This window comes from Bombyx mandarina, chromosome 26 (assembly GCF_030267445.1).
Source record: "Bombyx mandarina strain Sakado chromosome 26, ASM3026744v2".
NCBI classification, from domain to species: domain Eukaryota; kingdom Metazoa; phylum Arthropoda; class Insecta; order Lepidoptera; family Bombycidae; genus Bombyx; species Bombyx mandarina.
This window is the reverse complement of record NC_143232.1, coordinates 3393668-3411793: the sequence shown is the minus strand read 5'-3', so window position 1 is coordinate 3411793 and position 18126 is coordinate 3393668. Positions and strand designations below refer to the sequence as shown.

The window sequence follows — 18126 nt, the reverse complement described above, 5'->3', positions numbered from 1 at the left end:
TTCTTCTCTCTTGCAGACTTTTCGGCCATAGCTGAGTGCCAGGGCACGACAGAAAAACAATATAGAAATTGTAGTATGTAGAAATCCAGTTTTTGATGTAAACACAATGTTACTATATATTTCAGTGATATCTAACACCCTGTATAATATTGATATTCACAATTAAAACTAAAACTTTAAAAAAATAGGACTTTTTGGCGGGAACGCGAGGAATGAAGTTGTGTGATTTGTTTTATTTTGTCTATTTAGTGTTTATTCAAGTTTAAATGTCTAATAAAGGTGGTTTATTAACTGTTTAATATCTGTGAAAGTGCACAAGTGTGGGAAAACGAAACAAAACCGCTGGACGTAACTTTTCGAGATCCTCCAAAGAGTCCACTGAAAAAATCTCAGTAAATGATCACCAGTTACTGGTGGTAGGACCTCTTGTGAGTCCGCGCGGGTAGGTACCACCACCCTGCCTATTTCTGCCGTGAAGCAGTAATGCGTTTCGGTTTGAAGGGTGGGGCAGCCGATTTAACTATACTTGAGACCTTTAGAACTTATATCTCAAGGTAGTAACCACTTAACACCAAGTGGGCTGTGAGCTCGTCCACACATCTAAGCAATAAAAATAAAAATAAAATACTGAGATTATATTTTATCCCATATCATTTCATCTCATTTTATTTAATTTCATCCCACTTGATTAATGTCTCAAAGTAATCATCTTCATTTCATTTCGTTTCAATTATCATTTCACTCCATATTATTATTTTTCATAAAAATATCAATATAAATTAAAGTAAGACATGACTTAAAGGTCTTAGTTACTAGGTTGTAAAATCACTTAAAAAAATATCTCTTGCAACTTTCAAATTTCTCGACTGATAGACTAAAAGAAACTTTGTTGTTCGAATGTAAGCCTATTGTCATAAGACATTAGGTTCAAATGAAAAATAATAATATGGATATTCTTAGAGAGAGAGAATACACTTTATTGCTCACCAAAACACAATTTACGTTAAAAACAGTCAAAAAGCAGTTACATTTGTACAATAGACGGTCTTATCGTTAAAAGCGATCTCTTCCAGACCACCGTTTAATTTACAGAAATTCCGGTAATTTAAAAAATATAGCAGGTATGTTGCGGTGTACTTTTTTTTTTTTTTTTTCCTACCTAAGCTGAGAGCCTTGAGAGGCTATTTCAGCTTCGCCCTAACGTTTGTAGGTGAGCTCACGGGGCTCAAACCTGATGACGTTGCTAACACGAACCCTAGCAAGAGCCGTGCTTCGCAGAATCTACCACCGGATCGGAAACGCGACCCACTGAGAAGATCCGGCGAGAAACTCAGTGGGCTGTGTCTGAGAGTTAATTTACTCGTCGAGCCCTTCGTCGCAAGCGACGGGTTCGACGAGGACGGTGACCGGTGCTTGAAGTACCTAGAAGCACCGTTAGTAGATCGGGAGGATCCGAGATGACGTGTTTTGGGCGACGTCGACTGCTTTCCATTCTGTCCGCAGGATCGGGAATGTAGTTACCGGCGGCCACGATGAGAGGGTTCTCGTGTCGTGCCGCTTTATCGAAGTGGTCGGTGTACTATTGACAATGCATTATTATAGAAAATATATACATACAATAAATCAATATACTTAGTCTGGCCATAAATACTGTTACAATTAAAAATAAACAAAATATTACATTTGAATTTGGAATCTGTCATTTTTATATGATTGCTCATTGAGTTTTCTCATTTTGGCGCCAATACATTGTACAATATTTTGCGATATTAAAATGGAGTGGGGTGATAAAGAGAACCGAATCGCTGTGATTGCATTGCACAAAGTAGGTATGGAGCCAAATGCAATTTTTAAAACTCTCCATACGCTTGGTATTAGTAAAATGTTTGTGTACCGAGCTATTAACAGGTGCAGTGAGACCTCCTCTGTTTGTGACAGAAAAAGATCTGGCCGTCCACGTAGTGCTCGTACGAAAAAGATGGTCAAAGCAGTAACGGAAAGAATTCGAAGAAATTCTGTCCGAAAGCAAAATATTTTATCTCGGGAGATGAAGATAGCACCTAGAACCATGTCGCGTATTTTAAAAGATGACTTAGGACTTGCAGCCTGTAAGAGACGTACTGGTCATTTTTCAACTGATAATTTGAAAGAGAATAGGGTGGTAAAATCGAAACAACTCTGAAGCGGTACGCAAAGGGAGGTCATAGAAAATTTTTATTTACGGATGAGAAAATTTTTACAATTGAGCAACATTTTAACAAACAAAATGACCGTATTTATGCTCAAAGCTCTAAGGAAGCTTCCCAATTAGTCGATAGAGTGCAACGTGGGCACTATCCGACTTCAGTGATGGTTTGGTGGGGTATTAGCTATGAAGGAGTGACTGAGCCATACTTTTGTGAAAAAGGTATCAAAACATCGGCACAAGTGTATCAAGATACCATTCTTGAAAAGGTAGTGAAGCCCCTTAACAACACTGTTCAATAATCAAGAATGGTCCTTCCAGCAAGACTCGGCGCCAGGTCATAAGGCTCGGTCTACGCAGTCTTGGTTGGAAACGAACGTTTCGGACTTCATCAGAGCTGAAGACTGGCCGTCGCCTAGTCCCGATCTTAATCCGCTGGATTATGATTTATGGTCAGTTTTAGAGAGTACGGCTTGCTCTAAGCGCCATGACAATTTGGAGTCCCTAAAACAATCCGTACGATTGGCAGTGAAAAATTTTCCCATGGAAAGAGTGCGTGCTTCTGAAATTGATAACTGGCCTCAACGTTTAAAGGACTGTATTGCAGCCAATGGAGACCACTTCGAATAAGCTTTTTATACTTTAAATTGTTTTATATTTATGTATTAAACTAAGACACTGTAAAAGTAATAAATGTTATTTGCAATAGCAATTTTTTTATTTTTTATTGTAACAGTATTTGTGGCCAGACTAAGTATACCGTTTACCGTGTTTTATATACCAATATACATACTTACATATTAATAAACTTAAATTATATATATTCTTACTAGTCTAGATGAGGTCGATGACGTACTATCAATAAAAGTGGCCTGCGGTAGGGCCATACGAGTAAATATCACCACTATCTTGCCCATTTCTGCCGTGAAGCAGCTTTGTATCTCACAGCTTGAACGGTCGAAGAGCCATTATATTATCTATATCTGTACTAATATTTATGTATTAGTAAAAACCCCTGTAGATTTATATCTACAGGAATTTTTACGGATGTTCCGTTATAACTACTGAACCGTGCATCCGATTCACTTGAAACTTGGTATCCATGTAGAAAATACATGTACTAATGGATAGGCTAATATTTATATGAGTGTTGGACTCCCTACACCAGTTGTGGGGGCGTTAATGATGAGAATCTTTGTGGTGGTGACAAATAATAATGTTAATTTTAAATGTCCAGCGAAGCGCACGGGTACGTCTAGTAGTACAATAAAGATTTAGATTCGACGTCTAAAGGTGGGTAGTCGTATTTCAGTTGTGATGTTCGATCTCGTTCTCTCATTCACTCTCTCGTTCCGCATCTCATGCAAAAATACAGACCGTGCCGGAGTCGTTCAATAGTTTTTTTTTTTATATTTTTCAGATCCAGACACACCCGAAGACTCATCGTGTCCGTACCCCGATATCGAAGAGTTTGTTTCAAGATTTTACACTGACTACGCTCACTGCCGCGACCTCTACGCGCAAAGGTACTTGAACTCTCCAATCCAGGAGTGCGGCTACCGGAGCCCATAGACATCTTCAACGTAAATGCCGCCACTTACCTTGAGATATGAGTTCTAAGGTCTCAGTTTAGTACAACAGCTGCTCCCTCTATCAAACCGAAACGCATTACTGCTTCACGGCCGAAATGGGCTCACAAGTCATCCTCTAATTAGGTTAGGTTAGGTTAAATTCTGCAATATATTTTAATATATATAAATATATTTCGATTTTCAGTTCAAGCGAACCCACGATAACGGACGCCGACTATCTGCCCGACAACATCGAAGTGATGACGCCGATCATCGACGGATTACGTCGCCTGACCGAGTTCGCGGACACCCACGACGAGCCGTTGGACCACGAGAAGACTCGACATTCTATCGACACGGCCAGCACTGACACATTCCAAACCGACTACATCGATAGATCTAGAAAGACCAGCAAAACGGAGAACAGCGACCTGTCCTCGCTCAGGAACCTATCTACGAATGGGCTCATGATGTTCGATCCTCTGGTGATCAACGCGGCCGCTTCCACGTCCAGTGACGTCAATCGACAACTACCCGATCACGACTTGGTGACGTCACTCAATGAGCAAGTCACCGAAATAGCGGACAGACTGTCGTCAATAGCCGCCAGTGACGTGGACATTGTCGATCAAATGCATTCCTTCTCGACGAACGACGTTACCGGTCTGATATCGGTCGACGAGCAAGCGTACGGGTATTCGGGACCCAGGAACGAGCAGCTGAGCTGTATGCCGTCGACGAGCCACGGGTATCTCATACCCAACGCGATCAGCCACGAGCCGGCGGTCATGTCGTCGCTGTCCCACAACAACTCGGCGGTCTTCAACGACGAAACAAGCGAAACAAATGACCCGCTGAACACTGATCTCCCGTTAATAATACCAGAGAACATTGACGCCGATATCGTTAATACTAATATTTGTAAGGCGAACGCTAACCTAAGTATGTTACTAACAGAAGAGTTTAGACAGGACGAAAGCGCCGACGACAGTACTAGTTTTCATTCAGCCAAAATGACTTTAGATACAGAAGACGATAGAGTTAAGTTTATGTTGGGTTACGAGAGCGAACACGAGTCGCCGGTTGATTCGGGAGTCAGCACAGAGAACACTAGTCTAGACAGATCACCGGATTCGGATCAGAGTAAAGAAATCAAGGGTGACCTCCAGAACCGGGTCCTGATACCCGCAGAAAGTTCCTTCGACACTGTTAATATTAATTACGCCGAAGAAGAAGGGCAGAAGAACGAAGCCTGCTCTTCGAATATCGACGTTAGGTTAAGCGATGAGAGTTCAGATTCGATTGAAGAGAGGCGAGTTTTACAAGAATGGGGGGCGAACGCTTCCGAAGTAGAATATAGTACAATAGAAGAAGTAATCACAGAACTGAGAAGACACAGGGAGAGCGATAAGAAGATTAGTTCTTTATTTGAAAACGAAGGACCATCACAGAGTAGTTCTAGAGTTAGAAAGAGTAGGAGTTCAGGGAAGAAGAGTAAAGGGAAGATTTGGACGTCCGGTGCTGTTAGGCTGAATAATCGCTCCAACCAGAGCCAGAGTCCCTTAAGACTGAATTTAGACCATTTCGTTGATGAGAGGTTAGTTATTAAAGTATTTATTTAAATATACAACTTAAAAGCCACTTAATATCAATTAAATTATATACTAGGCTACTTGAATAAAGCGCTGTAACGCTATCCGAATAGGATTGGTCAGAAAAATATTCAATATTCAAGTCATGAAAAATATTCATGAACTGTGAGATTGAGAATATGAAAATTATTCAAAATAAATATCAACCAAAGGTTCGGAATGAATTTGAAGAAATGAGAGCTTTAATATGTTTATTTAGTGTTTTTTTTTAATGGAGTCTCGTGGTCTGTACCTCAATTGTTTAGTGATTACGTATATTGTAATTTTTGCGGGATTGTTTTTTTTTACACGATTGTTGCTTCATCGTGGAACTCATTCGTGAGCATATGTTTAAGTATCATCGGAAGCTGATCACCGGCACAGAAGCATCGTTCTGTTATGAGAACACCGAGTGTTTTATCCTTTAAGTCACGATAACTTTTTGTCATACTACCGTCGTCTTCTTTCATCGTAGCAAAAATACAACCATATTTTTTTTCATTAATTTTTTAACATAAAAATGCAAATGAATCTCGAACGAACAGCCAACAATCTATACATATAAATAAAATTGGAGTGTCTGTTTGTAATATTGAAATAGCCTCTTTTTACTACATGCATATGAATATATATACGGTACATACACCAAAGTAACATTTTTTTACAATTTTTGTCTGTCTGTCTGTCTGTTTGTTCTGGCTAATCTGGAACGGCTGGACCGATTTTGACGGGACTTTCACTGATAGGTAGCTGATGATATAAGGAGTAACTTACGCTACTTTTTTCAGACTAGCTTCGCCCCGCGGCGTCACCCGTGGTACGACAATAACCGCGGGTAACATCGCGGGACTCGGCTATCAATAATAAAATTTAATGTTTCCGAAGCGAAGCGAGGGCGGGTCGCTAGTACCAAATAAGTGACGTGTGAATTTAATATAGTAAAAATATATAAAATTTTCAGTGGCACTTCCTGCGCTGGTTCAGAATGCGCTGACGATGAACAGATAGCTCTCGCCTTGCAGACTCAAGAGTTGGCGGCTCGACAACAAGCAAGGGGGAAATTTAAGTTAGTAACCTTCATAAATACAATAATACTTAAATACCGTACCTCGTTTAAGTACTGTTACGCGCTGAGGTTCGGGATGAACAAACATTCTACCGACGTACATATTAACACAACCACTTTAAAATTCGTAGTTCACTTCTTCCGCTTCGCTTCAGGTAATCCGTTCGCTGTTTCGCTTCGTGTAGTTCCGATTGCTAACCTACTTCGTGCCGTCTCTGCAACGCTTTTATAGTCGAGACGACATCCTTAGGTTTATCGAGAACATTCTGGGCAAGTCGAGTAGCTTCGATGTGCGTTTCCGCCATTTGACAACAGATGGCGTTGTACTTCTCGAGCGTTTTAAATTTCATCGGTTCTCTTGATATTCTTTTCGGCTATTCGGCAATAGATGGCGTTACTCTTACCGCCGTAGCAGTAAATAGAGATTGAAAACACCCTAAGGAGTAAAGTTTCCTCTCTAAATGACAGATCGAGCGAAGATCTAATACACCGTTTGTTCGTGTGCATCGCGGGGGTCGCGGATCAGCTGCAAACGAACTTCGCGGCCGACCTCAGGAACATCCTGAAGTCCGTCTTCCTGATGAACCAGTCGCCGGACACGACGGAGACGCCCGAACCTCCCGAGAAGAGCGACGAGAAATCGCCCACCATCGAATATGAACTGTCCGAGGACCAAGTTATACAGAATCGTGAGTTTTTTTTTTATTGCTTAGATGGGTGGACGAGCGCACAGCCCACGTGGTGTTAAGTGGTTATTGGAGCCAATAGACGTCTACAACGTAAATGCGCCACGCACCTTGAGATAAGTTCTAAGGCCTCAGTATAGTTACAACGGCTGCCTCACCCTTCAAACCGAAACGCATTACCCGTGCGGACTCACAAGAGGTCCTACCACCATGTCGCGTTGGATTTCGAGTATTGTGAGATCTCATGTTCTCCTTCGAGATGAAACTAATATTATCTCTTCACCGATTGTTCATCCGTCATTACATTGCTAAGATAACGCAATTAAAATGGTTTACTGACCCATTTGTGTTGGTAGAAGCTTCTCGATTTCTATTTACCTGGGAGCTCGGATTACGAAGTGTACGCTTCAGGCGTAGATTCAGAGCTAAAATATAATAGTCAAGCTCTTGACTCATCATCATCATTATCCTGCCCTTCTCCCAGTAACCTGGGGTCGGCGCAACACGTTTTCTCCTTCCATACTCCTCTATCATATACCATTGCTTCGCTCACTCCCCTTTTAGACATATTATCTTTCACGTAATCCATCCATTTTTTCTTTCTTTCTACCTCTTCAAAGTTCTTTTACCGACCTCATTGTCATTTCGTCTCATCACATGTTACCATCCCAAACGCGCGCTTCTCAGCTTCTCTGTCGCAGGTGCCACTTTCAGACTTCTAACATATTCATTCCATATTCTATGCATTCTCGTTACTCCACACATCCATCGCAACATTCGCATCCACCACTTTAGTGGTTCAACTAGCTGGTACATAACAAACGACGGTTTTTTTTTTGTTTCTTAGGTGGGTGGACGAGCTCACAGCCCACCTGATGTTAAGTGGTTACTGAAGCTCATAGACATCTACAACTTAAATGCGTCACCCACCATATGAGATATGAGTTCTAAGGTCTCAGTATAGTTACAACGGCTGCCCCACCCTTCAAGCCGAAACGAATTACTGTCACGGCAGAAATAGGTGGGGCGGTGGTACCTACCCGTGCGGACTCACAAGAGGTCTTACCACCAGTAAAAAGTCTTATTAAGGTCTTAAAGTCGAAGCTCTTGATTAAAGTCCAGAAATTGTTTCGATTACAGACAGTTCGTTTGATAGCGTGTACTCAGCGGAGGAGGTGTACGCGGACAGTACATCCGATTCGACGCAGTCCGATAGCAGTTCGAGAATGATCCAACACGAGACCGTGAGCGGCACCGCGGCGGATCCAGCCGGGGAAACGAGAAGGAAGTCCATGGACAACGTCAATTTGCAGGCTTCCGTGTCTACTGGTGATTTGACGTACAGGTCGGTTCATTTTTTTTTTATTGCGTTCATGGTTGGACGAGCTCACAGCCCACCTGGCCTTAAGTAGTTACTGGAGCCCATAGGCATCTAGAACGTAAATGCGTCACCGACCTTGAGATATAAGTTCTAAGGTCTCTAGTATAGTTACAACGGCTGCCTCACCCTTCGAACCGAAACGCATTACTGCTTCACGGCATAAGTAGGCAGGGTGGTGGTACCTAGCCGCGCGGACTCACAACAGGTCCTACCACCAGTAAAATATGCCCTAAAAATTGGGTTGTATCCATACTAATAACTATACTGAGTAATGTAACTGAACTGAGACCTTAAGACTCATATCTCAAGGGTGGGCTGTGAGCTCGTCCAAACATCTATGCAATAAATAAACGAATTAAAAAAAAACAACGAGCGTGTTGTGGTTCGATCTCAGGGCAGGTTTTTAGTTTTTCCAAGTAATTACGTGGCTGGCATGTCTGCCCATTTACTTCACATTCAAATGAGAATATTTTATAACTGATTAAATTTTGACAATACAAAAAAAAACCACTATCGGCTTCCTCGACAAAGTTACTCTAATACTGTATCGAATGTTTTATTATGGCAATCTAATCGTTAACTTATATTCTAAATATAGTACCGTAGATTCGGGGGGAATTGGGACCCTTTCCAAATCCAACACAAATTTTCAATGGTTTTTCTTAGGGTAATTACCAATAAAATTGAGATTAAAAACCAATAAAATTGAGATTAAAATGTTCAGGAGGCCTCATTTTTTAATACGATGCGTTAATATACATAGTTAATTACAAAAACTAGCTTGATCCGATTCACCTTGGCTTTGGGGCTAATCAGGTTACGTATGACTGACAATAGTTTTTGGGTAGGGCTGGCACTATTTAGTTGTTAGGTAGGTTAACCTAACTTTAGGTAATTCACTTTTTAATATCTTTAATGCGTTACAAAAGTTTGATAACTAAATTAAACTATTTAATATTCTTAAATACTAAATAAAAGTCATTTTCAGTTCAACAAAGTTAAATCTAATAACTTATCAAGAGTGTTGTGACATCCCAGATTTGTCCCTATTCTAATTCTAGTCTCTATTCCCTCCAATCTACTGTAATATAATTATGAGGCCGTCAGCGCAAAAGTGGCCTAAGGCTTAGTATGGAGTTAAGTTTAGTAAGGTTAGTATGGAGATAGTGAGGTTCGAATTTACCTTTACAATACTTCGTAGGCAAAAAAATACGCGCTAAAATGATGTTTACTAAGTAATCTGTTATCTATGGATGAAACTAGGCATAGGCCGATTTTGCATCAAAATTTATTATGTTTTAAATAAATTGCAATAACATAAGCACGAATATGAATTGTGCGTTAGGCCACTTTTGCGCTGACGTTGTCATATGTTGTTATTTTTCAGGGAAGAACGCCGTCCCACTGCGAGCGTGGCTAGCGAAGCGAACGCTAGCGTGGAACGAGCTCCGGAGTGGGTGCCGGATATAGCGGCGCCCGCCTGCATGCGGTGCGACGCGCACTTTACCGCTTTTAGAAGAAGACATCACTGTAGGAACTGTGGTACGTACGAACATTGACCTGTGGTAGGACCTCTTGTGAGTCCGCGCGGGTAGGTACCACCACCCTTCTGCCTTGAAGCAGTAATGCGTTTTGGCTTGAAGGGTGGGGCAACCATTGTAACTATACTTGAGACCTTAGAACTTATATCTCAAGGTGCGTGGCGCATTTACGTTGCAGATGTCTATGGGCTCCAGTAACCACTTAACACCAGGTGAGCTGTGAGCTCGCTCACACATATAAGCAATAAATAAAAAACACAAATATGCACATTGTACTTTTTATATCCAATGTTTTGCATTCTTATTTATTTTGTGTACAATAAAGCGTGTGACCAAGTGTCTGAGTATCTGGACATTAGACTGAGCCACGCACTTCACTGTGCCACCGACCGACATAAGTGGCTAAAAATTACAAAAAAAGGTCACAGGCGGGCGCATCACGATGCTCAGCAATGAGCGATCGACTGAAGGAGGAGGAGGAAAGCGTACTCTCTCTCTTTCGTACGAATACGTTATTTTCATTCGTTATACGTTAAGATATATGTACGTTATTTTCGCAGGTAAAGTGTTCTGCGCGTCGTGTAGTTCTAACTCGATACCATTACCCCGCTACGGACAGCTGAAGCCGGTGCGCGTCTGCGAGGAATGCTTCAGGAGTATAGCTACGACTTGCCGCCGTGCGCAGACAGCGAACCAGAATCATCGGTGAAACTTAGTCTTTGCTGTACCATTAATTTTGTAACTTCTTTCAATAGTGCTAAAATTTTGATTTCAGCGCCACCTATTGAGCGTTTTCAGTAATTAATTCACTCTACAAGCGAAGCTGTCAACAGTAAATCGTTAAATTCTCGTTTAGCTTTTTCCTGTATCACTACGATGTAAGTGACGTAATTTTGTCCTTAAGATTACTAACATCGGGCGCGTGTTCGTATTTAATTCACCCGAAACGCATTCTCATTTGCTTGTTGAACTAAAAAAAGAACATGACGTTTTTAAGTTTTGCTGCCGAGATGATAAAATACCGGCTGTACTGGAGCAGTTCCTTGTGTCGAAAGGAGAATAAACTGGTTAAAATTGCCGTAATAACTATTTAGGTTCCAAATGCAGCAGAAATACTCGCGGTATTCATAAGAAGCTTTATAAGTCCTTGTATAAGAAGAATGTCCAAAAGTGTTGATTAGATAGTCTAGGTTATTTCTTATATGAACTATCAATTGCCGATATCGCTACCTCTTCCTGACAATTATCAAAAAACGAAAAAAAAAAAAAAAAAAACAGTCCAATCTGTCGTACCGTACCCAAGTAACGCATCGTCATACAAATGGCGATCGATTTTATAAATACACTTAAAGGTCTTGTTATAACGGGTCTATAAAGCTCTGATAATCACCTTGTATTCTGAGGAAAATTTTTTTTTTTTTTTATTATGGCTCCTGAGCTCCCCCAAAATGCCGTACATTTTTAGTTACAAAAAAATAATGCCGCACGTGACTTTTAGTATCAGAATACTGTGTTTTAGTGCACGTCGCCTTGACTTTGTTTTCCGGAATTGTTTCGACACACCCTGTATACGCACTCACGACTAGTGACGCGTTATCGATAGTCTAATTTACGTACTTTACAATGGAATATCGATTAATTTCGTCGATTGAGTCTAGAGTTGTCCAAACAGTTATGTTTTTCGTTCGATTTTTATTATGACTACTCGCTCATATAAGTCGATGTAATGTTCCCGTTAAGTCTAAAAAATATACAGTACATACAAAGCCAGACTGACGACTTATACAGTTGCATGTAATACTCGCATTGAGATGTTGGAGTGCTGAAAAATATTCGTTCGTTGAAAAATAACGCTCTATAATTTCGAAGTAATAGTGTCGAAACTTTCAGTGTATTGCCGAAAAAGTAGTCCTATTTTTAACTTAGTCAAAAAAATCAATCTAAATTTAATTATAGCGCCATCTTTTGGTGTTTCCGTGAGTGATTTTAATATTAACATTTATTTTTGGACTCGACTGCGATTATGATTAAGTTACTACAGTAGATTGGGGGGAATAGGGACAAATCTGGGATGTCACAATACTTTTGTTGAGTTGTTAGATTTAACTCTGTTGAACTGAAAATGACTTTTATTTAGTGTTTAAGAATATTAAATAGTTTAATTTAGTCATCAAAGTTTTGTAACTCATTAAATATATTAAAAAGTTAATACCTAAAATTAGGTACCTACCTAACAAATAAATAGTGCCAACCCTATTGAAAAACTACCCGATTAAGCGACCCGATTCACCCCCAACGCATGTGTGAATAGGGACAAGTGAGTTTTTGTAACTTTTTATGATTGTTATTTAATAAACCATATCTTAATGCATGATAAATGAAAATTTAAATTACCGGAACCATTATGATCTCCGTCTATTACTACAAAAACAAAAAACGATAAAAATCAATGTCGAACTTAAAAAGTGTCCCGATTTCCCCCATTTTACGGTACAAGCTTTAGATTTTTTCATAACAAAGAGGTTATTATTCTTTGTAAATTAATTTTAAAAAAATATTGTTTTTTTTCTCATCCAACAAAGACGGAAGAAGACGGAATAGCGTTTACTTATTAAATCTTATATCTTATAATATATCATATCTGAACAATCACGGCATAAAACTAAACGTGCGTTGTTTTACAATAATTCGAAAACAGCTCACATGGCTGCAAGTTAAAAGGCTTTAATTTGTCTTCGCTTAGGCCATATCAATAAAGTTCATGTAACATGTCAAAAAAAAAAAAACCCTTAGCGACGGCAACAGCTATCATCAAGTGCGCCGAGAACTTGCCAGCGAGCGGTTTCAATACCATTTTATGAAATTTCGTAATATCCCCATCGATCGATGATACACCACTTTGACAATTAAAATTTTAATGTTAATACATGATTGATGACTCTGGTTTAAAGCTAATTAATTTGTTTTGTGTTAATTTTTGTCTCTACTAAACTATTTCGTCCTTTACATCGTCGACTGATATTGAAATGGTGATTTAAAAATATAATAAAAAAAAATCTGTTTCCTTTAAAAAGATAGCTCTCTAAAATTGCCTGTTTATTCATTAAAACTCAGAATTTTTTTTCGATCAGTAAATACATTTGCTCGTCATTTATGATTATCGAGTGTGCTCCGATTTTCAATAATCTAAGTAAGCGCTAGTAAGTAATTTGTAAGTACGTTTTTTTTTTGTTGCATTAAATAAACAAATACATTTTAAATGATAATAAATAAATGATTATCGCGCCGTTATGCTTGTGAAAAATTACAATAGAGATCTTGTTATTGACATAAAACAAATATTAATATAAAATATATCTAGTACCGTAAAATAGACCCCCAATAATAAAATAAAGAATAAAAGTTAATTTTAACGAGACACATCTATTTTTTTAAATATTAACTTTGTAATATTATTACCTACGTCTTTTTATGATAAACATTGTTTACTCACGAATTACATATTATATTAACGATACGAAAAAATATATTTTCATAAGAGAAAGTGTTGTCGATATAAAGTAATGATAAAATAATAAGTTTTTTTTTATTAAAAGATTCCATAATTTTTTTATACTCTTTTAAGGCGTTAGTTTTTTTTTTTTGTAAAATATTTTTTAAGTGAACTACTGTACTGTTAAAAAAAAACGTCGTATGTAAATTTTGTAAAGGTTGAATATTTAGTGTATAAATTGTTGTGATGTTGATGTTTAAAAATATATATATTCTTGCTCATTGTCCAGATTCATTGCGAGGGATCACGCACTTGTGGAGTACAACAATTATCACTAATGTAGATTCGCAGGACCTGTTTTTTTTGTATAATAAAATATGAAAGTGTTATTTTGCAATTTAAAAAACGACCTTAATTCATGAATATGTATGTGGAGAAAAGTGAGTTCTAAAACGGGCGACATAAAGTTTATTTTTTATATCAACATCAAAACAAAGTAATTTTAAGTATGATAGTAACGGTTAGCTGTTTTTTTTTTAATTTGTATAAAAATAAGTATGGACACACACCATTAAAAATATTTTTCAAATATTTGTTATAAGATAAATAAATATATATATATGTATATGATATTGTTACACACATTACAAAAACAAATAAAAAAGAACTTGTAAATAAATTCGTATATAGATCGATTTATTCTTATTTTAAAGGACTATTTCCAGATAAAAAAAAAAAATTGCCCTTGTAGGCAGATGAGCATACAGCCCGCCTTATAGTAAGTGGTTACCGTCGCCCGTGGACTTCAGCAAAGTCAGGGGGAGAGCCAAGCCGCTGTCTACCGTTAAAAGATGCGTATATTAATGTTCAATTTTCAGCATAGATATTCCCAATAAAGATTTGACGTAATCGGTGACGTCATAGACGCCGTCAAACTGAGATCCAAAAGTAATTGCTTAAAATGATCTCGATCAGTTGAACCAATTGGCTTTGTTCACAATAAACATCTCTCTTTGGGACGTTTAAACGACGGAGGATAGATCTTCCACCGAGCGGGTGATATTGCTCGGTAGACCGACGGTACCTTTGCTGTTGTTCGGAACTTGTATACATGCAAGCTTATCTTGAAAATGTAAGTGAGATTCAGGCATCTGTCAAGTATCTTGCGTTTTTGAAGCTATACTTCTTTAGGCGCGTTATGAAAAATTGATGAGAGTGAAATTTTACGATGTGCGCGCACCGTGACACAAAATTAACAGAATGAAGTTGCCCACTAAATCGCTCATTACTGTTCGACACGATCTCGACAAATCGAACCAGTTGTCTTTGTCCACAGTAAACATCTCATGGTATTTATTGCTCGAGTCTTAAGACGTCTTCTTTTCAAAATACGGTGAAGCATTCAATGGTCGTGAACAGGTTGGTGATTGACGCCTCTGAGGTCGCTGATGTCCACGAGCAGCGGCGATCGGAACGCATAACACTTTCCCCTTCACTCATTTTACTCAACGTAAGAGCGAAGTTCATCGGTACTGGTCACGTTTGTTCATAAGAAGTGCCTTTCTAGAAATTATATCATATACAGCCCACCTGGTGTTAAGTGGTTACTGGAGCCCATAGACCATAAATGCGCCACCCACCTTGAGATATAAGTTCTAAGGTCTCAGTATAGTTGCAACGGCTACCCCACCCTTCAAACCGAAACGCATTACTGCTTCACGGCAGAAATAGGCGGGGTGGTGGTACCTACCCATGCGGACTCACAAGAGGTCCTACCAACAGTAATTACGCAAATTATAATTTTGCGGGTTTGATTTTTATTACACGATGTTATTCCTTCACCGTAGAAGTCAATTGTGAGCATTTGTTATGTACGTATTTGATTAGAAATATTGGTGTCCGCCAGCGGGATTCGAACACCGATCCATCGCAAGATACGCACCGAACATCTTATCTTTTAGGCCACGACGACTTCATTAAGGCGATTAATAGGCGACATTTGTCTTTGTAATTAAAGGTCCGTTTTATTTGGTATTTTTAGCATAAAAAATTTGATGTTTTAAATTGAACTTCAATTAAGTTTACCCCATTCAAACAGATGAAGTTTTTTTTGTCATTCATGGTATTTTTCCAATTTTTAAACTTTAGATATGTCTCCTGTAAAGTTGCAAAAATGTCGCTTTAACCAAATAGCCTTGCACCCACGGATATGATCTTCAAAGAAGGCTTGAGAGCTGTCAGCTATGATAAGCGGTTTGATTGTACCCATTGCTCAAGCCAATGTTTTACTGGTGGTAGGACCTCTTGTGAGTCCGCGCGGGTAGGTACCACCGCCCTGCCTATTTATGCCGTGAAGGAGTAATGCGTTTCGGTTTGAAGGGTGGGGCAGCCGTTGTAACTATACTGAGACCTTAGAACTTATATCTCAAAGATGGGTGGTGCATTTACGTTGTAGATGTCTATGGGCTCCAGTAACCACTTAACACCAGGTGGGCTGTGAGCTCGTCCACACATCTAAGCAATAAAAAAAAAAAAAGTGTGACTATGACAGCGATAAGGTAATTTGAAGTCGTCGTGGCCTAAAGGATAAGACGTCCGGTGTATTCGTTGTTGCGATGCACCGGTGTTCGAATCCCGCAGGCGGGTACCAATTTTTCTAATGAAATACGTACTTAACAAATGTTCACGATTGACTTCCACGGTGAAGGAATAACATCGTGTAATAAAAGTCAAAAACCCGCAAAATTATAATTTGCGTAATCACTGGTGGTAGGACCTCTTGTGAGTCCGCACGGGTAGGTACCACCGCCCTGCCTATTTCTGCCGTGAAGCAGTTAATGCGTTTCGGTTTGAAGGGTGGGGTAGCCGCTGTAACTATACTGAGATCTTAGAACTTATATCTCAAAGATGGGTGGCGCATTTACGTTGTAGATGTCTATGGGCTCCAGTAACCACTTAACACCAGGTGGGCTGTGAGCTCGTCCACTCATCTAAGCAATAAAAAAAAAAAAAAAAAAGGTCTTTAGAAACTAATTAAGACAGGAAAGCAATTCAATATTATAAAAATAAGTTTGTTTTATTAGTTCAAGAATTGTTTAATAAAACTTCTAAATAACTCTAGACCTGGTACATTAACTTCCTTATACCATTTTTCTTTGTTTAATGTAGCCCACCATCTGTTAACATTTACGTGTTTTTTATCGACTGGCAACACACAGTCGAGCGACGATAGAGTAGCAACACACGAAATGTCGGCAACCGTGACTTCATTGCCAGCCACAAAAATGTTTTTACTCAAATATATTTCTAAAACATCGTACGCTTCCTGGATATCTGCGGTTTGTTCTCGCGACATACCTTGTCCCCTCACGACACTATATATCACAGTTTTCAATCTGGGGAATAGAATGGTCGCATCGAAGTACAGCATTTGGTCGATTATCGCTCGTATTTTCAAGTCCTTAGGGTACATGCTTTCGTGTTTTTCCTCACCATATTTCGATACTAAATACGTTATGATAGCGTGGCTGTCGGCAATCACCAGATCATCTTCTTCAAGAATCGGTACTGTATGTAGAGGGTTCTTCTCTAAATATTCCTGCGAATAGTGATATCTTCTTGGTAAATTCACTTCTCTTGTTTCCACTTTGATACCGAGAATGTTTACGACCATAAGTGCAGACCTGGCCGGCGGACTGACTGATGTTTGGTAAATAATTATAGACATTTTCGACTGAGCACTTCTTGGATTTTATCAACAGTTTTATCTGAGTGTCGATAAAATATTTTTTATCATTCCACGTTGTATGCGAATTGCGTCATGGCTTTACGCATGCGCAGTTAATTTAAAAACCCACAGTAAAATATTGTCTTCCCTTTCTCCACCTTATCCCACTAGGCGGGGTCGGCACAGCTAATTTTTCTCTTCCATTCTCTTCTATCAGCCGTCATCTCGACACTCACTCCTCTCTCTCTCATATCGTCATTCACACACTCCATCTATGTCTTCTTCGGTCGACCTCTTCCCCCTCTACCTTGCACTACAATTTCCATACATCTCCTGTACAGTAAAATATTGTATTTTAACAAAAAGAAAAAAAAAAGAAAAGCAGTGATTAAATAAAACTGAACAACGTATTTCTACCAGCAAATTTAATTTGTTATTTTTTAAAGATTGAAATATCAGTAAGCCTACAGTTAATTGATTCGCCTCGAAGCATAAAATGAGATTGATTGATTGTATACTTTTTTCAAATAAAATTAGTAAAAATACAAAATACATAAACGACTTCTTAAAAATATGTTATCGCATTTTGACTGTGTATTGTTTGTTTGGTTCGTAATATCTATGAAATGTGAGTTTTAATTATTTATCGTTGTCAAATATGCAGACCGCGCAATGGAAAACGTAGCGCGGGCGGCGGGACGCTTCCAGTGTGCTTAGTGCGAGTATTTTAACATTCTCGCTAGCGTTAAAGTTAACTAAAATTTGTATGCAGTCGAAACAGTTAACTAATGCAGTCGGAACAGCGCCCCTAGCGCCAAACGAAGGAAAACGTTCCAACTCCATAG

The 18126-nt window shown here is 39.0% G+C and overlaps 2 protein-coding genes across 2 annotated transcripts in view; one reads left to right on the top strand and one right to left on the bottom strand.

Moving 5' to 3' along the window:
• LOC114244221 (lateral signaling target protein 2 homolog) overlaps positions 1–14246 on the top strand; it is a 59844-nt gene extending 45598 nt beyond the window's left edge. Inside the window, exons 8-14 of the mRNA XM_089738792.1 lie at positions 3606–3711; positions 3962–5353; positions 6349–6453; positions 6922–7142; positions 8280–8484; positions 9908–10062; positions 10622–14246. Of these exons, the coding sequence (XP_089594918.1) occupies positions 3606–3711; positions 3962–5353; positions 6349–6453; positions 6922–7142; positions 8280–8484; positions 9908–10062; positions 10622–10770 (2333 nt within the window). The 3' untranslated portion in view covers positions 10771–14246. The remainder of the gene's footprint in view (positions 1–3605; positions 3712–3961; positions 5354–6348; positions 6454–6921; positions 7143–8279; positions 8485–9907; positions 10063–10621) is intronic.
• Positions 14247–16579: 2333 nt separating this feature from the next.
• On the bottom strand, positions 16580–17610 carry GSTe2 (glutathione S-transferase epsilon 2). Its single transcript, XM_028175992.2, has one exon. The coding sequence runs from the start codon at positions 17279–17281 to the stop codon at positions 16634–16636; it is 648 nt and encodes a 215-aa protein (XP_028031793.2). The 5' UTR covers positions 17282–17610; the 3' UTR covers positions 16580–16633.
• Between the last annotated feature and the right edge of the window lie 516 nt (positions 17611–18126).

Bases quoted from the DNA above. Each gene is read 5' to 3' on its own strand.
- GSTe2 (XM_028175992.2), bottom strand. From the start codon at position 17,281: ATGTCTATAATTATTTACCAAACATCAGTCAGTCCGCCGGCCAGGTCT.